Source organism: Pangasianodon hypophthalmus, chromosome 17, assembly GCF_027358585.1.
Source record: "Pangasianodon hypophthalmus isolate fPanHyp1 chromosome 17, fPanHyp1.pri, whole genome shotgun sequence".
Taxonomy (NCBI): Eukaryota; Metazoa; Chordata; class Actinopteri; order Siluriformes; family Pangasiidae; genus Pangasianodon; species Pangasianodon hypophthalmus.
Genome location: NC_069726.1, coordinates 17,170,756 through 17,194,354, shown reverse-complemented (window position 1 = coordinate 17,194,354; position 23,599 = coordinate 17,170,756). Strand labels below are relative to the sequence as shown.

Here is a 23,599-nt window from a genome sequence, read left to right as displayed (position 1 = left end):
TTCCAATTAGTAGGCTGGTTTAGCGCCAGACTCCAGAAGGCCACAGAGGATGTGGTCGTCAGATTTTTTCTCCCTTCTTCTGCAGTGTACACCAGGAAAAGAATAATGGCTTGGAATGGAATGGCGATAATTGTAATGCACCACTAACCTACTACTGATGTACTACTGTGCAGTTGGCTCACGACCATCTAAACTCAGCATCCTCCCTAACGTACAGTAAAACCTCAAGGCTGGCCTTCGAGACCTGAATGTACAGGAGTCGATTCCAATGAAGGGGTCATGAGAGACCCATTGACCGGGTTCTTATTTCTTTTTGGCCCCACTTAAAACCTGAAAGGAAATGGACTCTGGTGTTCAGGTACTTCCCAGCGTTCCTCTTTCAGGTCGTAGGATATGTGGGCCAGCGGATATCAGGCACCTCCAGGAGCCGTTTTTCATGAATGTCACTCTGGTCTAAGAGCATCTACAGACATACTACACCTTGGGGGGTTCCTTCTATCCTCCAAACGTGCTTCATTTGAGTTTCCGCCTGTTTCCAGGTTATCCATACCAGTGCATGTTGTGTCTCTCTTTGGTATTTGGCAAGGAGAATAGTTCCTGGCAAATTTTGTAAGCGCTCAGAGTTAATCCATCTGTAGAAGACAGAAAAAGACGACAGTTTTGGAAATTTGCTCAACAGGAAGCTACCACTGCTCTGCATGACTTATTATTTTTATGCACTTTTTCAGAAAACTGCCAGCTACCCTGAAGTGACTGCCCTTTATTTCACGTTTCCCTCATTTTATTTTATGACTCTGGCACCCATCTCATGACAGAACGATCCTCTGGAGGGCAAAATAGAGTGTTAACAAGCTCCTGCATTTTCAACCTGGCCAAGAGTGCACCCCTGCCTCCCCTTTCCTCATCCTGGAGCCTGGCCATTCCCATGAGGGAGTTCGGAAAAGGGGGTGGGGAGGGGGCCTATGTTCAGCCTCTGTGCTGTTTGCCGTCACCTCTTTACGAGCGCTCGAGAGCGGCCTGCCGGCCGACGGTTGCCAGGCACAGTGTACACTGAAAAAGGAGAATGGGCTGTGAAAGGCGACGATTCAGGGCCCCGAGCACTCGCAGGCATGCTGAGCCAAAATAATCAGATCAGCCTCTTGACCTAGGCTTCCACACTGGCCCTTTTGTTTTTTGTTCACCCTCCTTTCTACGATATAGGCACCCCAAGCTCAGGTCTGCTTAGAGGTGGAGGGGAACAGGGTGAAATTTGCCTTTGCTGTTATTGTTGATTATAGGCATTTGCACAAGGAAAGTTGCGCATTACATTAGCAAGTAATGCATAAGATCATGTGGAGTCCCGTATAATCTTAGAGTCAGATGCAGATAACTTTTATACACTTTGCTGGCCCCAAGCTTCAGAATCATAAAGCTTGCATTCTGATTGTCTTATATATGGGATATACAGAAAATCAGAGACTCTTTCAGCTGTACAATGTAGCATAAGTAGACTTTTAGAAACAAAAGATTTCATTTTCAGATATTTGTTGTACTGTTACAGTTTCTGGAGGCTGTTAGTAATGTATAAGTTCCAGAGTCTTGTGTGTATGAGACAACTTTTTTTATGCTCTACTCTAAGAGCCATGTTTGAAGAAGCAGTTCCTCACACTTTCAAACATTTGTTAGCAAAGCCATGTGACGGAAGAGCTGATTTTGAACAAGCTGACAGCGAGCAATGGAGCTGATGTTAGCACTCAAACAATTAACAGCTCTGTCTTCATTTGTCAACCCGTGTGAGCTTAAATCGCTTTGGTTCCCAGCCAAATAACAGAGTTACTCATTCATCTTAGTTCACTGCCTCAGGACACGGCAGAACAGCACGCCAAGGTTAGCCTGCTCATTCTCTCCTTTTTTTCCTTGAGGGGATTGCAGAATTTTTTCTATGTGTTCAGAGGTTAGATGTTCACATTCCACATGTGTTGAATTAAAATGTTATTATATCTCTTTCTTGTTTTGTTTTTGATATGGAGAAATGTCATTTCATGTTCATTGATTTTAACTCACACTGAAGTGAACACTGTTTCCCAGTACAGTTCCCAGTGGTGTGACCTAAACAATGTGGGAACTGCTTATTTTCGGCTTTCTTTGGCTTTGTGTGAAGTCGTTACTTATCCTCCTACCTCACAACGTGTGGATAAGTTGCATCCTCTCTCTGTACATCCCTACGAACACAAACATTTGTAATGGTTCAGCTCAAACAGCCTGGTAGGCTGAATTCTCCATCCAGCAATAACATTCCTAACTGCTTGTAGTCTGATTTTATTAGCGAGATCTGCTCAGCTAATCATAAGCCGCAAAATGTCCTGTTTTGTCAGTCAACGTAATGGTCTCATAAAATCTGCCTTGGTTTTCAGCATATCATTCAATTGTGCTTGATGGAAAAGAACCATTCTAGGGTTTCTCTTTATATCTGTTATTCCCGTGGGCCCAGATCTGATTTCTCCATTGATAAACGCTTTCATTAAAAACAGGGTACTAAACTGTACTTTTCCATGACCCTGGAGTGGTACCATCAAGCATACACCTATTGTACATTTTAAATCTTTACTCAAAATGGAAATTGCAACCCAGTTACTTACCTTTTACCTTACCTTTTACCTAATCTTTTTTAAAGATGCTCTATATCCACATTTCCGGGTGAAAGATAGATAAAGGTTCAAAAGATAAGGGTACTTACCCAGCAACAAGGAAAGGTTCATTTTATTACCCTTTTTTTCTGAGGGTGTATATTCTATATGGATTTTTAGGTTATACATGATGTTTTTACTGTCTGTAAAATGTGCACTGAATGATTTTTAAACTTATTCCAGTCACACAGCTATAATAATCAGACTACTATGAAAAAAGTAGAAACTAAAGGCATTTTGAAAGCTATGGGTCAATTCACCACAATAAATTGTAAAAAAAAAAAAAAAAAAAAAACAGCAAAAAAAACCCCAGTGTTTTTGAAGTTAAGAAAATACATAATTCCCTACATATATTAAAGATACCTTAAATTTCCCTTTGTTCACAGAATAATTCCTCACAGCTCTTGGGATTAAATCATCATTCCCCAGCATGTCGCAGGTTTGTTGTACAACCAGTGAGTGCTGGATTAGACGAGACAGTCCTGATTAGACTTCATTACCCTTTCTTCATTAATGCTAATAGTCAGAGCAGCAGTGCATTCTTGAACACTTCATGCTAATAGAGTGGTGTGTAATTATGTGGGCAATTTCAGCATGGACCAGCTGCTTACTACATGCCAAATGTGGTTTCCTACTCACAGACTCCTAAAGCACTTATATATGAGGCTGTCATAAAGATTAGCAGAACGAAGAATAACAGTTGCATAAATCTTGCTTTCTGAGCGTTGACCCGTTTTGATGTCTCACTGTATCAGACGAGAGGGAACAAGAAAGGCAGGGGGATATGTTTTAGTTAGAGTGTTTTCAGAAATAACATGTTATTAGGACTTTTAACCCCTCGGCACAAAATAACTCCCTGTCTTGCACAAATATAATGGTTCTTACATATTATTTATTTCCAGAAGGAAGCCATTCTTCAGTTAAACAAGATTGTAATTAGTCTGTGATTATTTAAGTATGAAAATCTTCCGAAACCTCAGATCAGCTACTATTCATGTGTTAAATGTGGCTTTTCACACTGCTTAGTCTTTTTCAGGTGCTTGCTGTTTTTGGACAGAAAGCCTCATTCCTCTTTGGCGTGTCAGAGCAGTCAGTGCTTTTATCTCTCTTTTCTGTTTTATATTTGTGGGTGTTTTGCATTACATCAGAGCTGCTCTAATCTCCCATGCTATGTTTTGTGATTAATTGAGTATTCCTTTGGGCACCACTGCAGGGATGAACTCATCTATTGCTAAATCCCAAACTTTGGCAAAGTTCACTCTCAGCAGCATCACAGTGATTGGATATTTTGTTGCTAAACATCTGTATTATATGTATTTATACCCTTGTACCCTTGTAACGCTTGTTCAGGTTTCACCATGACATTTTGTTTTTGTGAGTTCCAGACCTCTTGAATCAGAGTTGATTCTCTCCTGCAGCTAAACATTTTCTATGATTTGCTTCTCTGGGCATTGAATCTTTATAGAGTGTCTAGTACTTCAATTTATTTCAACAGCATGTAGAAATAGTGTTGGCGCATCCTGTACTGGGATTTCGCTTAAGTGCTGTAAAAAGATAGTTCTTGTTATATCTTGCTGAGTGACTCTCATTGTGCATGTCTGTCTGTCTGTCTGCAGAATCAAGGTGAAAAGGCAGGAATCTTTCCATCTTATCGAACCTGCTGCCAAAACATAGAGCATTAGTTTCAGATTAGGAAAACATGAAGAGATTTTTAATCATTAAATCTTTCAGCACTTCCAAATAATTTGAAAACACATAATCCAACTTGCATCCAAGATCATGTCAGGGAGAACCCACTAACTCTTTCTCTCTCTGTGTTTTCTACAGCAGCCAACGTGAACCTGTCAGAATCTGGAGAGATCGAGCCATTGGCCGAAGCCCAGAGTGGAGGCTTGCCAACAGTTGGAGGTACGCTAACCCAACTCTGAACACCTCTACACAGCCCCTTTATATTTTAAGACATATGCTGGCTTTTATATTAGTACTCATCTGTTTACCATCAACAGGCTAATTGTCTGGTGTGTGTTTGCTTTTATCTACATTAGAGTCTAGTATTTTACTTAAGGGTTTCTGTTCTTGGTCAGCACCTCAGACTTTCTAGATGAAGAGTACCAAAGCCTTTGGCGTTTCCTCAGTCTTGGTCCATTTGTAGTTTTAGTTTGCTTTCACACGGGACATTTTTCCTCAGCTGCTAGCACACTTTTTAGAAGCAGTCCTTTGGGAATTTCCAAAAGTTGAAAAAAGGTCAACTTTTAAGAAAAAGGAGCATGATCTCAAGCTTTTTTTTATTACCCAACCAATCAAGTTACAGTTTAGGTGGCAGGCGAGAAAAAAACGAGAGAGTGCCCGTAGAAAGAACTGTGTTGTTAATAAGCAAATATAAGAATGTGTACACTATGTGATTTTCAGCCTGATTTTTACTGTCGCAGATGAAAATCTCTTGGAAAATTCTTGGCCTAATCTATTAGCTTTGCTGATGCTTTTTCGTCTATGTACTTCCTGATCTCTGTATTCTCTCTGCACGCTGACAGTTGCAGCCCCTGATTCTCAAACACCACCAATCCTCTCATTTAAAGGTCCGGCTCATGACACGCTCAGCTAGTTGTTCATGATTACAAGTCACGGAAGTCATTAAAGTTAAATTAAGCATTAGGTCAGATGGGTCACTCTTCCACCCTTCTTTTCTTGACTTATTTCTGTGCATACCACTATCCTGGACCTGGAGGCAAAACATGACATCTGCCCCTCCATAAAAGCAGTGACAACTAACAGCCCCTCAGACCTCATTCTGAAAGGAAATAATGACTTTAGGAGCATTTACAATGCTCTGGTTCATCACATGCATGTCAGACTGCATAGGAAGGCTTCTTGTGAAGATTTGGATCTTGATATATGGCTTCATGCGGTTGTGCAGGGGTGTGCGCCTGTGCTCAAACCTTCGACCCACATAAATCATGTAGAAAGGAAAATGCACCACTTGGTCCTGCCAAGCCCGTTTAAGAGCAGCTGAAGAAAAGAGAAAGTTGCACCATGGAGAATTACTATATTTGTGTTGGCCATGATGTGAAGGGTCTGGAAATTAACATAATCAGCAACAGTTTTTGAAAATGAGCACAAGACAAAATGATGAGGAACGTGTTTCAAAAGCATACTTTTAATAACAAATGGCAGTGTGAAGTAAAATGTAAAGCTATTAACATGATGTTTGACCCTTGCTAAGGGTTTGAGATCTGGGTTGTGTTTGGAGTTGTTAATTTGAGTCCTAGAAGGCAAAGTTGATACTCCTGGAGTGTGTTTAAATTTCACTTTATTAGCATTTTTACAAACTGTAGCCAAAGTGAGAGGGAAAGAAAAAGGAGTGAAAAGAGTGAAGCATTTCAAATCCAACTGATCGCTAATGAAACCATGTAATAATAGTCTAGTTTGTTGCTTTACTGAGTGCTCATCTGTCATCACTTCATATTGCGGGGGTCTGATTCATGGATGCTCAAGCGGACCTTTGGACTTGTTAAATGTATCTCCATGACGGGTTTTGGCTATTCATTTTCATTTCACAGTCTGGATGGCCATTTACACAGCTGAGTATGTGGTGGCCTGATGGAAGAGACAGCATTACCTTGAAGAGGAAGGAGTCTTGTCATTCTGATTTATTCCTGCTGAAAGTTCAGAATCAGTGAGCTCCGTTCTGACATCCCAGTGCCAGAGATGGGACTCAATCCAGAGAATTTGGTTTTGACCAGTATTGATGATGGATAAATACCTTGCCCCTAAATCAGGCCCCTTTTTAGGCATGCAGATTCTTAGAAGCTGGAAATGTACTTTATTTCAATGTTAGTAGTACGTAGTTTACATTTACATTTATGGCATTTGGCAGACGCCCTTATCCAGAGCGACTTTCAGTAGTGCTTTGAAGTCTATCAAAAATACATTCTGATATTGGCTCGCTAGATCACAACCTAGGAATACCATCAGTCCAAAACTCTGTTGGGGAGGTTTTTTTTTTTTTTTTTTTTTTTGTGAAAGTGCTAATTTAAGTATTTTATGAAGAGGTAAGTCTTTAGACGTCGTTTGAAGACTGCCAGTGACTCAGCTGTTCGGACATCTAGGGGAAGTTCATTCCACCACCTTGGTGCCAGGACAGAGAAGAGTCTCGATGCATGCCTTCCTTGTACCCTGAGAGATGGTGGGACCAGTCGAGCAGTGCTAGAGGATCGGAGGGAGCGTGGTGGTGCTCGAGGTGTGATAAGTGCTTTGAGATAAGTGGGTGCTGGTCCGTTTTTGGCTTTGTAGGCAAGCATCAGTGTTTTAAATCTGATGCGGGCAGCTACAGGAAGCCAGTGGAGGGAGCGCAGCAATGGGGTGGTGTGGGAAAATTTAGGAAGGTTGGTTAGTAAAAAATTTAGGGAGGTTAGTTAGTAAAGTTCTTAAGTATTTCTGTTTTTTTTTTTTTTTTTAATGCCTCCGCCACTGAGTATCCGTCCGTAAATCTGTACATCCGTCAGAGATTCTCATTAGTGTATCTCAAGTATGAGTGGCTGAATGTTTGTAGGATTTATGTGGATTTATCACTGTAGCCAGCAGATGAATTAATTAATGTCTGAAATAGTTTTTGTCAATAGTTTCCTTCCTGTTTGTCATACAGAGATGTTACTTACACGTTCATGCTCATGAGCTCAAGATCCATTTCTGGCTACGATTTTTGCCATCGGTCCGTCCATCCCTTTGTCCCTCTGTGCATCTGTCCGTCTGTGCATCTGTCTGAGATTATTGTTAGCACAATATCTCAAGAACGAGTGGTTGAATGTATGTAGAATGGAATTATCACTGTAACCAGCAGAAGAATTAATTAGATTTTGGAAAAAGTCAAATGTCTGAAATAGTAGACCATTTCTGGCATATAAATTAGTAGCAACAACTAGACTTGTGGCAGAGGCATCCCCTGTTTGACTTGTGTTGGCTTTTTATCCCACTTTCTCCAAATCTGGTCATATCCCATTTCCTACTCACTAGCTGGCTCTCCCCTATTATAAGATATCTTCAAAGCAGAGAGGATGAAGGCTAGCACATGCTTGATCCAAGACACATGAAGCCACTGCATCTTTCTGAACCGCTGCATCACAGGGCAGCGTAGCACACTTGGTGGAAAAGCGTCATCTGCCCTCTTCCACATACATGAGCCCACAGACACCTACGATTGGCTAGTGTGGCTCTGTTTGTCAGGGGAGAGAGAGAAATGCCATCTTGTGTTTCTTTTCTGCCACACAGTAGCCCATAAATAAGTGTGTTTGATTTTTGTAGTTTGGAACTGATGAACTAGATGAACTTTAAAGCATTGCTTTAGAGTTCAGTAAGCAAGTCAGTGTCAAAGGGCCTTTAGCTGGTGTATTGTTTGGGTCAGGGAGGGCTATAGTGGCTTGTCAGCACTGCCTACATTGTTTAGCACCTTGGTCATGGCCAGCCACAAGCAAGCAAACTTGCGCTGACCAGTCTGTCAGCTCCTCTGGCCTGGACACAGCAGAGAGTACTCCGAATAGGTTTAAATAGGGAAGAAAGAAACAGAGATTTGACAGAGGATAACAGGGAAAAGAGCAAAAGGAGATAGCAAGATAGCAAAATAGACAGGCTGTGTTTTGAACAGTGGGCTAGGAAACTTTAATTAAACATGGTGACATCATGGTTGAGTGCTCCTTTGTGGTGATGGGCACCGTTAGCAGAGTTTCCATTGCGTCAGGTCTGAAGCTGCCTCGAGCCCCTGCAGTACAGCCATTTTAAGCACCCTCTTGTGTAGCTGGTGGCCTGGCTGCGTGATCCGTGCGCATTCCTGTGCTGATTCAGTTGACTGTAATTTGCATTGGAGCAACCGAGGTGAAAGTGAAGTTAAATCTGTCTGCGGTGGAATTCTTCAAATGGGTCATAAAAGTAAAGCGCTGCCTTTGGCGAATGCACTGTCCATGTACAACATAAATTTGCAGTATCACTGTTAGAATGGTTTCTTAAGAATGCTTGACGAAGCATGCCAAATCTTTCACCACTTGTGAGGTTGTTTTTGCCAACTCAGTTTATTCACGTTTTCTCCCAGGAAAGATACAATTATCAGATTCTGTGTTTGTTTTTAACAAATATTTCAGCATATATTAATATTTAAGCTTATTCAATCTGATATTTATCCACAGCATCTCTGCAGAATGTGCATATACCACAAACAATAAAATCAATGCATTTCCTGTACTAAGAAAAGAAAATCCAGTTTATTTGATACTTATTAAAAGGAAAGTCTAAGGGCAGCTGTTTTTAGTGAAAGCTGCATTTAGAGAATACCTGACCATACTTCTTTGAAAGTGATTGCATCTCTGATCATATACAGAATACTTCAAGGGCAGTTCACATTTCTGAAGTGGTTTTTTTTTTTTTCTTTTTTTTTTTTTCAATGCTCGTCACACTCTGCAGTTACACATTTTAACTGTTTCAGTCCACATTAACTGCATCAGAGGTGCTTCAAACTTATGCCCGTGTGTTGTTCTACACTTGTTTTACCTTTGTTTTTTCATTCAAACCCATAAGAATTGTAAACTACGTATAAATCAGTTGAAATTAACAAAACAAATCACATTCTATACCCTGTGAAATTTATTTAAAATTATAATCTATGAAGAACTGTTTTGTAAGTACAGCTGGCCCAATTTTTCTGTATCTGAATAACACTGTGTAAAAACTATTCTCGATGTGCTCACTGGCTGGTGAAACGGTTCCTATCCTTCCTGTCTAGTGCCATGGATGATTTAGGAAGTGGAAAATATAACACAAACTAAATGTATTCAGTAACTAGTGCTTAATGTCCATAAACAAAAATGCAGTCATTCAGGCAAATTAGTTGTTAAGCTAAATGTAAATGCAAGAGCAACTTGTGTGGAGTGTGTAACAAACTAGGTAGATAGCACTTGAACTAGGCAAATTCAATTATTCAATTATTATTATCTGTCTCACACACACACGCACAAAAAAAAAAAAAATTGCCAGAAGCATGTCTTCTCCTACTCATAACTCATAATCAAATGCTGGAGTTCCTTTACACGACTCATCTGATATGAATTCAGGATTAGACTGAAGGAGACATTTAATTGTACTAGAAAAAGATACATGTTTTGCCCTTGGATGTCCGTTAATGTGTGTTTCAATTAAATAGATTTTCCATTCCTCTTCTTAGTACAAGGAAATGTGTCATAATTATTGTTTGTGCTAAATCTTTTCATCTCTGACTGCTATACTGATAGCAGTTTGGCCAAGAGAGGAGAGAATATTGCCTCAATGTGACCTGGTGGATAATATCAGTTTTTGCCATATTAGTGCACATCAACCACTAGAAAGCACCACATCACTCATTGGAAACACTCTGCCAGTACCTCCAGCAGGTTTTTCCCTCCTGCCAAAGATCAAGATCAATGCTATGCCACCTTTTAAGGGTACATATCATGCCATCCTCCAGCTGTAATGCAGCATGTCAGAGCTTGCCCCTGTCCTGTTCCAGGCAGTTTGCAAGGGAAAGCAGACAGCTTGTGCTCTCATTTATAAGGCTGTGGACTGGCCAGAGCAAAAGGAATCAAATTATGCATGTACAGCAAAAGGTGTGCATTCTGTAAATCACAATTCAACATTAAATCAGCATCATTATCAGCTACCTTTCCCCATGTAAGAATTATATATTACCTGTTACAAAGAGAAATGTTGAACTCACTCAGCTGAATGTGGCGTGTCCCCACTCACCCTTTAGAAAGATGCTTTTTATTTCTGCTTGTTCCAATCAGCAGATGGGCATCATCCAACAGACGTGTTGCCCACGGGGGAGAAAAAAAAAAAACAAAGCAAATGATTCCACATTTGGAATTAGACTCGGAGTTGCTCTTTCTTTTGCCTGCATACTAACTGCACAAGTTTTTAATTTACCTTGCACCATTCAAAAGCAAATTATGTCTGGCAAAGGGGAATAAGCAGTCTGGCTGAGTTGCAAAGTACGATGCGTCCCTCTTTGTTATGTTTGCTGCCCTGTTCTTGCCCTTTGAGCAATATATCTCCTGTAATCCAGGTTCTTGGATAGGTTTCCACATAAACCACTATAGCTTGCTGTCTCAGTCCCACATTTAACGTGTTATCAGTCCTGTCCATCACTCAGGCACATCAGGGCTCTAAATGAGCGTGTCCAGAACAGACAGCTTGCAAATCATTTGTACCTACACTGATGAGAGATTGCTAAGAACCTGTAAGAACATGCTTGTTGCACAATGCGTCACTCGTGCTTTCTTTTTCTGTCTCTTTCGCTTTCTCTGCTGCTCTGTGTGCTATTTTGGACAGGGTGTAGTACTAAAGTGTCTCCTCCACACCCCCTCTCTTTTCTTTCCTACCTCCTTTCTCCTTGGATGCATATCATCCTCTGGGTTACCCTGAGGCGCTTCTTGTCAACACTCCTCTTTTTGTCGAGACTAGTGGTTTCTGTAGCTTTTGTATAACTTCCCATTAAAGGATTTAAGCTTTGCTGTGTTTGAGCTTCTGTTTATAGTCTTTTGTCACATGTGTGATTGTCAGTAGAGTAAAGTTACATTTGCATTGAACCCTAAATGAACTGAATGAAATTAAAGATTATAAATTGTCTGGGTGTGTTACAACCCAAGCGTATGTTCATTAACTAGGCTGGTGGTAAGGCAGAAGACTTCCATATATGGCTGTTCTTCTCGTCAGCCTTGTGCTTGGCCTTGTGGGTAAGGGCAGCACTGGGCCACAGAGCCATAACCTCAGCTAGGTTTGGGAAGGACAGGGGGCTGGTGAGAACACACTGATTGGCAGAATGAGTCCTAATGTCTGGGTGATAAGAAGGAGGTCTGCTGCTCTCGTCTCTGAGTGTTTATTTGAGCTCCGTCTGGCTCCTCACATGATCTGAGGTCATACCTTTCACACACTGAGGCTGACCAGAGCCTGCCTCCTCCCTCCCTCTTTTTTCTGACTCCTCTCTCCCTCTCTTTTCCTCTCTTTCTTTGAATCATGATCTCAGTCTAACTTCATTCTCACATTCAAAATTCATCTTGTTTGGGTGCAGTGCATTGTAGTTTAAGCACGGTGTGTTGTAGTTTGGGCAGTGTCTTATAGTTCAGGCACAGAGTGTTGTAGTGTAGGCACAGTGTGTTATAGTTTAAGCACAGTGTGTTATAGTTTAGGCACAGTGTGTTGTATTTTAGGCGCATTGTGTTTTTAATTTAGACGCAGTGTGTTGTAGTTTAGGCACAGTGTTTGTAGTTTAGGCACAGTGTGTTTGTAGTTTAGGCACAGTGTGTTGTAGTTTAGGAACAGTGTGTTGTAGTTTGGGCACAGTGTTTGTAGTTTAGGCACAGTGTTTGTAGTTTAGGCACAGTGTGTTTGTAGTTTGGGCACAGTGTGTTATAGTTTAGGCACAGTGTTTGTAGTTTAGGCACAGTGTGTTTGTAGTTTAGGCACAGTGTGTTTGTAGTTTAGGCACAGTGTGGTTGTAGTTTAGGCGCAGTGTGTTGTAGTTTAGGTGCAGTGTGTTTGTAGTTTAGGCACAGTGTGTTTGTAGTTTAGGCACAGTGTGGTTGTAGTTTAGGCACAGTGTGGTTGTAGTTTAGGCACAGTGTGTGTGGTTTAGGCACAGTGTGTTGTAGTTTAGGTGCAGTGTGTTTGTAGTTTAGGCACAGTGTGTTGTAGTTTAGGTGCAGTGTGTTTGTAGTTTAGGCACAGTGTGTTGTAGTTTAGGCACAGTGTGTTGTAGTTTAGGCACAGTGTGGTTGTAGTTTAGGCACAGTGTGTTTGTAGTTTAGGTGCAGTGTGTTTGTAGTTTAGGCACAGTGTGTTGTAGTTTAGGTGCAGTGTGTTTGTAGTTTAGGCACAGTGTGTTGTAGTTTAGGCGCAGTGTGTTTGTAGTTTAGGCACAGTGTGGTTGTAGTTTAGGCGCAGTGTGTTTGTAGTTTAGGCACAGTGTGGTTGTAGTTTAGGCACAGTGTGTTTGTAGTTTAGGTGCAGTGTGTTTGTAGTTTAGGCACAGTGTGTTGTAGTTTAGGTGCAGTGTGTTTGTAGTTTAGGCACAGTGTGTTGTAGTTTAGGCGCAGTGTGATTAACTCGCAGTGTTAAATATAAATGCACATAATCTGTGGACAGAATCCAGAACGTTCCCTGTTATTATGATGATATTTTAATGGATTTTAATGGATCCATTTTACCTGCGAGTTATTCAGTTGTGTCAGAATGTCTGAACATTTGAAAGATTTGGAAACTAGAGAGCTTTGTACCATCCATGCCAATTCTCAATTACTGGTGTTATGACACCCAGTGTCATCTGTTAAGCCACCAATTTGTTCAAAACAAAGCATATAGATTAAACATAACAATCTGGCTTTCCAGGATTTTCTTGCTCTAGACCCAGTTTATGGCAAATGGGGATGATCCACCAACATTCTTACAAAATACAGCAAAGTTTTTGTCTGGAAAGAACTCTTCCTACAGTCACGTATCCTAACATCACCTCTGCACTAATGTGTCATCTCTCACTCCTATGTGAGGCTCAGACCTGTGCTCACTCTTGCTGGCTGAAATTGAAACCTGCTGGATTCCGAGGCTGCGCATGTTAAACCACAGTTAGTCTCTGTCACATGTGAAGAGTAAAAACAGATTTCAGTCACTTTGTGTTTGTAATACATAACTTTCAATACCATCGCCCCCTCATCTTACTTTCTTTTGTTGGTTTAGAACAGGACTAACAACTCCAATTTCCAAATAAGTAATTGCAATAATATTTCACACCAGTGCACAAAGGGCAATTTGCCAAGTTACTATGGGTAATCATTTTTCATGTTATCTATTTTATTGTCATGTTGTTTGTAGTTATCAAAGTACTTCAATGATAATTGTGTCGTACAATGACAAATGATAAATTGTGTCTTAAAATGAAAAAAATCTCTTGTTGCATATCTGCCAAAAACAACACAACCTTTCCTGATGCTCCACGTTCACCCTGCAGCTATCAAGCTGGAGCTGCTTAGAACAGTATGTTTGTTTCATGGGCTGAAAAAAAAAGCTGCAGTTACTTAATCCAGATGTGGCAGATCACGCTCTCTGGAATTCTGTGCTTTGTGAAAGATCAGACCTTCAAAAGCAGGGTCGCTGGCCTGTAACTGCTAAGTCTGCCTTTCTGCATTTCTGGCATGTGAAGGACAGAGATGCAGATGTGAACATAAAGACACATATCTCACAAATGTTTCAAGCTAGAAATGCATACTGTGAATTGGGTGAGTGCATTGTCATTTGAGTAGTATGTTGTAGGTTGGGATGTGTATTATAGTTTGGGATATACATTGTAGTTTGGGCCCTGTGTTGTTGTCTGGGCAGTGTGTTGTAGCCAGGGCTGTGTGATGTAGCCAGGGCTGTGTGATGTTCTTTCGGCAGTATGTTTTGGCAGTGTGTTTTAGTCTGGGCATTGAAGTTTAGGCCGCGTATTGTAGTTTAGACCATGTGTTGTCTGGGCAATGTGTTAAAGTTTGAGCAGTGTCTTGTCTGGGCAGTGTGGTGTAATCTGGGAAGTATGTTGCAGTCTGGATGATGTGTTGTATATTGGGCCATGTGTTGTTTGAACAGTGCGTTGCAGTTTGGGCCACGTATTGTAGTTTGGGCTGTATGTTGTAGACTGTACAGTGTGTTGTCGTTTAGCCTATGTGTTGTAGTTTGAGGAAGTGGCTTGTAGTTTGGGTAGTATGTTGTAGTTTGGGCCATGGGTTGTCATATGTGCCATGTGTTGTAATTAGACTGAATTCCTTAATTTTCTAAATGCCTGCTCTGATTCCAACCTTTGCTTTTTTTCCTCAACTTTCATCACCAGGGTACTACCTGGAATTTCTGGAGCCCCCAAACAACATGACTATCATGCAGGGTCAGACGGCTACGCTGCATTGCAAAGTGGCAGGTAACCCATGGCCCACCATCAAATGGTTAAAGAACGACGCACCAGTGGTGCAGGAGCAGGGCCGCATCTCAATCCGCAAAACAGAGTCTGGCTCAAAACTCCGCATCCAGGATCTGGACACTACTGACACTGGATATTATCAATGTGTAGCCTCCAACGCCCTGAAGGTCATCTCAGCCACCGGTGTTCTCTATGTGCGCCTAGGTAAGAGCTCATTTTGTTTTGTGATACTAAATGTAGTTGTATTTTCAGTGACGTTGAAGGTAGGTCCAAAAACTGTATTGGGGAACATCAGCAATGAATGATGATACTGTCAAACAACATGCCTGTGGTTAGTATCCAAAAACAAAGCTCTCTCTGATTTTGCTATGCAGGTATAATATCCTTTTACTTCACATTTTTGAGAAGAGAAGACCTTTAACCATCATAATAACCATATTCTCTCCAACTAAACGTCAACATCATAAGGGCAGTGTTTTCTTTCCTGTCTGCTTAATTTAGGTTATTATATGAAAAGCCTGTTGGTTTGTAGCTTGAACTAAAGCAGCTCTGTTAAGAACCATGTGCACGAAATCAGTGCTGGGTATCAGAGCGGTAGAGGTTTATAGCACGGCACTGGTATAAATCTCAGAGTCTCACACTATTAGGACTCCACTTTGGAAACAACTTCCCACTGTTTTGGCTGAAATCCGTCATTTAACAGGGAAACAACTCCATTGTGTTCATATGGGATACTATCTACTAGAAGTAAATTCTGTATTTTATAGTATGTTCCTGACAGCTTTAGGAGTGCTTTTGAGTGAAACTCTGCCTCCTCTCTTCATGCAAAGTCATCTCAGTGTAAGAATGCTTTTATTTTCCCTCCACTGAAATGCAAGATCAGGCCTCTTGAAAACATTAGGTGGTTTTCAGAGCAGGGATCATATGGAAAGGCTGAAGCAGATGAGAGATCTGAAACAGACACGAGCAGTTCTTCCTGGCTCAGATCAGTGTTGCAGTACTGTGTGTTAATGATGAAAGCCTTGTGTAGACAGAATGATCTTCTCAGTGGAGGGTTGTAGTTTTAACATGAAAGTTTAGGTAGGTGACCTTACATGATATGTGTTTTAGATGTTTAGTGATTATGGAGTTTAGAAGTAGAGCTTTTATTTAGTTGATCTAATGAATTAAGCTGGATTTACACTGTGTGATTACAGCAGTTGATCATTACTTGAATTGAAGATTACTGAATTATGCTTAAGATAAGATAATCCTTTATTCGTCTCCCAATGCGGAAATTTGCATTGTTACAGCAGCAGATATAAAGATATAAAAAATAAAAAATATGTAAGTATAAAAATATAAAAGAGACACACCAAGAATGCACAAAAACACAAGCACACAACAGTTTAAAAGTAATACGTCACAGATCAGTGCAATTGCATAAACATAAACTTTTATGTTTATATAAAAGTTAAAATAAATTTTTCAAAGTGGGCTTCACACTGACAGAATTTGTCATCAGCTGTCTGGTCACAGTAGCACTAAATCAACCTCCAGTGAGCATGTTACATTGTGTGTTGTCAGACTGACAATTTTAACTCAAGACCAGGTTATGCGATTTTTGTCTGTGACAACCAAATTGGACCAAAAATCGTACAGTATAAACCTGGCTTTACTCACTTTACAGCTGAGCTTAAAGCTTAATCCTCTTTTTTTTGTCATTTTTACAGGCCAGTCTCCAACCCGTGGTCCAGATGATGCGTAAGTCTCCTGTTTGTTTGTTTGTGTGTGTGTGTGTGTGTGTGTGTGTGTGTGTGTGTGCCTCTTTTATGTCGTCCCTGGTTTGTTTACTTGACATTTGACATCAGTCTTTCAGAACAATTCCCTGCTGCCTTTATCATCTTCTCTTACATTTGAATGGAGACAATCCTGCAGTGAATTACTCATAAAACAGCGCTCACTCATTACCAGAGTGATAAAGAGAGGCAAATACTTGCTGGGGTTAGTGCGTGTTAAAAAACTGATTCACCACAGTTCCAGTCAGTGATAGCCAGTCATCTGGGTGTAACTCCTATCCAACAGCTCATCTCTGCTGAAGCCAAAACAAATGTTTAACAAGTGGGACAAGCTGTGGTTTCTATCTCTTCTATGCCTTAAAGAACATTCAGTATGATCAGGATTGGTGAAGGGCAAAATAGTGGCATCTCCATCCTCCTTACCCCTATATCTTATGTGTTTGATGGTAAAAATCACAGCTGAGTCAAGGACAGGAAGCTTATTCAGACCTCTGTAAGTGAGCAGATGTCATGACATCACTCTTTTTGTCTTCTCTTCTCTGTGCTGAGATTCATGACCCATAGGAGCTGTGTGTACCCAAGTCCTCATACTCCTCCATCTTTCAAGTGCTTTTTTCCACCATCATGGTGATGGAACTGGGGCTGGTACAGGTACAGGGACCCAGAGAACCTTTATTAAGAGCTGTGCCACGTTTTCACCAACTTGAGATGGAGTTTCCTAACATATTTTACCCTCCAAAAAACCTTCCAAGTCTGTACATAACACACAGATATCGTCACAGAACAGTGGGTCTCAAAGTGGTGTTCGGAGACACCCGGGGTCCATTTGGCATAGCCAATGGGTGCATGAGTTTTTCATTTAGTTACAGTGGTTATCACAATCCACCTTTAACAAAGCTTATTATATTTTTTGAGTTCTATTATTTATTAGCCTGTTTGACTGGTCCCTTGGATTGAATGGGTTGAACAGTTAGCTTGGACCTTGTGTGTGTTCTGTTGAATGAAAGTTCAGGAATAAAAACGCCTATGGCTATCATAAATAGGCAAAATATATATACACATTTAAAATGTCCATGAAATAAATCTGTACTGAGCAGGGTCCTGGGAGGTTTTTTTTTTTTTTAAACAGTTAAAAGAGTTTCTGGCTACAAAAAAAAGTTTGAGACCCCCTGATTGTAGACAATAATTATGCTAATTATGTGATAAGAGAACAAATTCATGTTTTTATTGCCTTTACCTGGTATTTCTATATGTAGATGCTCAAAGCATGTTTTGTTAGCAGTTTAGCTCCCTGTTCATGCTTTATTTTAGTGGCAGTGTGTAACGCTTCTCCTCAGTCACTTCTCCTCAGAGCTAAACAAGCTTCTGGAGGCTATATTACCTTCTTACCATTAGCAATGTAGCTCCTATTTAGTTTGTAATAATCACCAATATAAAGGCTGTTTTCTCCTCAGACCACTGCTTCACAGTTTCTTTTTTTTCCCCAATAATACTTTTCAAGAAACACTGCCACTACTGTTTTTAATGGCAGTTAGAATAATTTGCTCATTAAATGGTACACAGCGCAGAAATGATAACCATGGAGAGTTTTGCAAATTGAACCTCTGAACATATTTTCATACCTGAAGTTGAATCCTGAAACACCCTAATATATCTTCATAGACAATACTTACACAAAAAAAGGCAGACACCTGGTTTAATTGCTTTTGGCTAATTATTTTGAATGTGTAGCTGCTTAAAGCAACATTTGCATTAGCAAAAAAGCTCCTGTTTCGTTTGTTGTAATTTTCACCTAATGAGGTTGTTGATTATTAATTTTTTTCCCCAACAGTGATCTTAAAAAAAAAAACCAAAAAAAAAAACCACAGTATCCATGACTTATTTTGATGGTGGTGATGTAACTTTGCTAGAGTTGTTAGTTGTCATGACCCTGAAACCCTTGCGTCACTGGTTCTTTTTGGTATTGGAAGCAAATTGCTTCTAGATTATGCTCCAGCACTGGCACTCTGTTGGTGGAAAAGGACTTACTGTTCCCCAGTTTCTTGCCTCTCATCTCCCTCCTCCATTATTCCACACTCCATCTCTCCTTGTCCTCTGCCAGCTTTGCCGCAGTACTGCACTTCTTGTTTGATTTGGCCATAAAACGCTCTGAGAGTGAGACTAAAACGTGTTAGCCCTGGAGCACTCTCCATAGACGCTGTGTGTACAGGGACTGTGGCTGGAGTCGGTGCTGCATAAGCAACAAAGAGCCTTTCTCACTCAGACCGAGTATTGGCTAAATTTCCCTGAGAACCAGGGAGCTGGTGGTCACCATGGCCTGAGGAAAGAAAGCACAGGGTGAGGGCCAAATTGATCCTTTTCCAACTTTTAAATAAAGGGTATAATGTCTGAAGGGACATTCAGTGAAACCTATGCTGACATTCACAGTTGTATTTAAAAACTGAGAACAAATTTTGGTCTGAGAGGCTTTCTAGTTACAAATTTGACTCCTGCGCTCTTAGAAATAAAAGTACCTGGAACTGTCCTTGTTGCATGTTTTTTAATGATCTTTTTCCTAGGAAAGTGCATATAGTATACCTTTACTTAAGGTCCAGTTATGTACCTTAAATTATTCTTAAAGGTTTCCAGGTAAAAGATACATACTAACAGTACAAAACATGCTTGATAATACCATCCCAGCAGCAAGGAAAAGAGCAGTTCAAGACCTTTATTTCTGAGAGTGTAACTGGTAGAATTTTGAAGTGCAAGACTTCTTCCACAGCCTGCTGGTTCTTTTGGTCTCCTGTGTAATATTTTCCTAAAAAGCTTGCTACTGGTGTGCCATGATTGTGAGGGGCTCAGCTGGTCCTTGGGTGTGTTGTGGGCATGTAGTGGAGCTTTCCCTTGTTCAGACTTGCTGATGAGTGTCAGGACTCAATGGGGTTCCTCAGCAGTTTGATAAATGTTCTGAAGAAGTAAAGAAAGCTATGGTCTGATAGAGATCTTCTGTAATGGGGAATGGTTTGATAGCTTTGGTGTATACACAAACCACATCAGGGGACAACTCATAAAATGAGAGTTGCAGTCCCTTTGTGTGTGTGTGTGTGTGTGTGTGAGAGAGAGAGAGAGAGAGAGATAGATGGAGATAAGTGTTATTTCCATGATGCCAGAGCAGGCTCGGTGCTTACTCAGGTCACACAGACTGATTAGGACCATGTTGTAAATTCCACTGTGCAGGAATGCTTTTGTCTGTCTCACTGCTCCTCCATCTATTGCCTTTCCTCTGAATCACTGCTGCCCTGCAGAGAGCCTGTTTCTTAAGAGCTTTGTATGTGCGTCTGTGTGTGTTGTGTGTTTGCTGATTATAGGAATATGTAACTCATAAAACAATAGCTGATCCCTCCACCCTTTTGCAGTGCAAATTTAAGTGAGGGTGTCATTGGCTCTTTCACTTTGACTCCAAGGCAATATCTAAACTTTAGGCCAGGGGTGGGAAATATGAAGAAAAGATCATATCATAATTCTCAAAGACATTTCTATGATACCTGATTAACATTATTATTCATAAGAATAAATTCAAATTTTAATACTGAAAAGGAAAAAACTAACAATTTTAACTTATTATAGTTGTAAAGATTTTATTCAAAATCATATCATCTAAAATCTAAAATAATAATAATAATAATAATAATAATAAAAGGATATCACGATATCCGTAATATCTCAGAAAAGAATGTTGTGTCATAATTTATGCCGATAGCGATATCATCTCGCCCAACCCTTCTAGGTAGGTAATGTGGCAGTCATAGTGTTTTTTGGATCCTTTAGTTGGAACTTATTTTGGGGTAATTATTGCCATCTTGTGGTGTAACAGATGTTATACAATGATTTGGAATGAATGCTCTTTGAAATCGTGCTCTGATTCTGCAGGAGGCACTGGAGCACCATCATGTCCTGAATCTTCTATTAAGTGCCGTGTTTTATCACTTTGTACTCTTTACAGAGATTCCCAGTCATTACCATGTTTGTTTGGGAGGAATTTAAAGGCTCTCTGCCAATTAGTTGCTTCCTCCACTCAGAGCTCCAACTTTAAAATGTTCTAGGCAGTATTTTGCTAAGTATTCCCAGCCTACCCCTGGCTCTGTTTACAGAACGCTCTCTTTTCTTGGCACAGGTCATGTTTGTTTGCTTGTATCCTTGCATTTGCTCTCAGCATTGCTGGACGGAGAGTCTGTTTAAGCTTTCCAGTTGGATGTCCACTCTAGCAAGGACGCCACTCAGGGTTTGTCGTATTTGAGTTAGCTCCAGTAAGCGTGGTTCTACTCAGGTACAGCAGATCAGGCATAAGTTGGCATCAGTAATACCATCTGGTCTCCGTCAGAGCCTGACTAAGCCGCTTGCCCACTGGGATCAGTCAGGCACATGTTTTTTTTCAGCCTTGTAAGTTTTTTTTGTACGTTCTATCTATGTGCATTCTTGTTGGTCTATGTATGTTGCAATCATTCATCTTCAATTTCAAAATGAAAATGGGTGAACAAAGAAACAGTTTTTTATTTAACATTTATTTTCTTGGCATACACTTAATGTTGGCATACACTTAATTTTAATTATTTAGAATTTTTTCATTGTTTTTACTTGTTTCACCACATCAAGTCTAGAAATCCACTGCAGTACATTTCAACTTGAATTGAGTTGACTTGGAAGTACAAGTAGGCTTTTCTACATGCTCTTTTCTCTGGTTAGGACATGTACTCTGATACCTTATTCTGTTTTTGTAAATAATATGGTAAAAATGGGATCAAGAGATGCAGAAATAAATGTTGGGTAAAATATTAAAGTATCCTTAAACTGCAGCACCTGGAAAGTCTTACAGATTTTTGTCCCTCTTGTTTTCTTAAAAAATTGTGTAATGATCTTAGCAGTACAGTAGGCACTAATGGCATTCTTGCCACTGCACATCTGGGTCATTCAAGACCTTTATTTATTTATACTGAAATGAAAAACTAATGAAAGCAATGTACACAGACCTTCTTTCTTATCATTAATTTGATTACTTTGGCTAAACAATGCTCCAACATAACAAGGATCTTTGAGCAGAAGTGTTTTTTTTTTTTTTTTTTGCTGAAATGGCTGAGATTCTGTCAGCTTTTTGAATGAGGACTTTGTGCCTGATTTGCAGCAGTGGGAGGGAGCTGATGAGAGTTGGGCCTCAGCAGATAGAGGCTCTGGGTTGCAGGGTGCTTTTAGGCCCTACACAACACCTCCTCTGTTCCTCTACCTTACTTTAAGACCAGACCTGAAGTGTGAAGGCTGGTTCTTCACATCAAGTTTCAGCCGAAGACAAGACAAGGTTCAGACCTCTATGTTAAATCTCTTTCTCATGTCCTCTGGCATCATCCTGGCATCATCACTTTTGATCCTCAGAAGTAGCCTCCTGGGGTTTTTTTAGTCATGATCTGTTCTGTATTCCCGTAGACTCTTTTAGTTATGAAAAATGCCTAAAAGCGGCCAGTGTTTGATATCCTGCAAAACATTATCTAAATGTGTTTTTCTGTTTTGTGTTGTCACAAAGCGTCTTTGTCCTTTGAAGCTGAACCAGCCGAGATCACTTTGCATAAATGTAGGGTCTGGAATGATTATATTACTTTCAGTGAGGAGAATAATTGGTGGAGATTTGATCAAAGATCAAATGCATAACTCTCAGTAGATGAGTTTAGAGAGATGAGACTATTTAAAATGACCACATGAAGGCATTTTTTTTTCCGCAAAACAAGGCTCAGAATATTGTGCTAGAATAAACAACACATGGTTTTCCTGCTAACAGACACGCAAAATAAACGCCATCCATGGTCATAAGCGTTAAAAATCAGTAGCTGTTCATTAAAGTTGAAACCTGTGCTCAAATGAAGGTATAACTAAATGATTTTAAACATAAAATATTCCTTGTAAAATAGTTCATAAATTATGATGTGAATTTGTAGATAGGAAAAGAAAAAAGATCACTTGAAATTTTGTAAAAAGAAAAAAACCTATTCTACTTTATCACACTAACCCTAGGACTGAAAACTGCTAGTAAATTCATGAACCTTGGTGCTCAGGCACTGCTCCAGTTCTTCAGTCCATTTATGCAGGTATGTTCTTTCCCAATATCATATTTTTTTAACCAAAAGAAGTCGGAAGTAAATCTAAATCTTGTTAACCTGAAGTCTTCAGACATTTTTTTGAGAGACAAAATTCCTTCCAGTCACTTTAGACTGCAGTAAAATTGTAACCATATGTGATATTGATGTGAGCAGGACCAGGCATTTTTGGACATTAACAGCTCCTTTGGCATTACAGCATGCTGGGACTTGAGCAAAATGTGAATTGTGCAAGACAAGTTTGGATAGAAGGTTTAAAAAAAAAAAATATATATGTAAATATATATATAGTACTGTGCAAAAGTCTTATGCACCCTATTTATTTTATAACTTCTACATTAATCGAGTCAGTACAAAAACATTTTAGATTCCAAACATTAATTTTCCAGCACAAAATTAAATGTTACAGAAAAATGTTTGTATGTCAGTAAAGAAAGTAGCATAAGAGACACTTTTCAAAAAAACATAATGAAGGCTGCTGGGTTTTGCTGCAAAAATAAGAAGCAAGTGTGACAGTCAAAGTCTCCAGAAGAACTGTGGCTGCTTCTGCAAGATGCTCAGTAACACTTACAGCTCATTTCCTTATAAAACTGCACAAATTGTACCTGAGACTACTATTTTTTTTAAAGCTAAGGATCATCACACCAAATATTGACTTTGTTTCATTTATTACTGTTTACTGCTCTTTATAGTATTTTTTAATATAGAACCATTTAATGTCATTATTTTTGAAGGCATCTTTGCTCTACAGCATTTCTTTGCATGTGCCTACTATATATATATCCACACAAGTACAATATCAGTTCACACATTTGGCTTTGAAATGTGAAAAGAGAGGATGTCCCAGTCTTCAGGTTTGAAAAATGTTTCTTTGACACACACTTCCTTCATTATTTATGCAAAGTCTGACAAGTCCAGCATGTGTTGATCACGTTGCCTCTGAATTTGAGAAAAGAGTGCGGAAATGGTTGCGGGATTCAAAAATTTGCCAGGTTGCTTGCAAATCTGTACGTAAACCAGCAAAAATGACGCTGTACAGAACCAGTTACATTCAAAGCACAGGAATGTGAAGTCCGTCAT

The 23,599-nt window shown here is 39.9% G+C and overlaps 1 protein-coding gene across 2 annotated transcripts in view; it reads left to right on the top strand.

The window, feature by feature from the left end:
- Positions 1–23,599, top strand: part of ror2 (receptor tyrosine kinase-like orphan receptor 2) — a 70,931-nt gene that overhangs the window by 39,223 nt on the left and 8,109 nt on the right. For both annotated transcript variants that reach the window (XM_026942806.3, XM_026942805.3), the window contains exons 2-4: positions 4,494–4,574; positions 14,539–14,826; positions 16,335–16,365. In XM_026942806.3, coding sequence (XP_026798607.2) covers positions 4,494–4,574; positions 14,539–14,826; positions 16,335–16,365 — 400 coding nt within the window. The remainder of the gene's footprint in view (positions 1–4,493; positions 4,575–14,538; positions 14,827–16,334; positions 16,366–23,599) is intronic.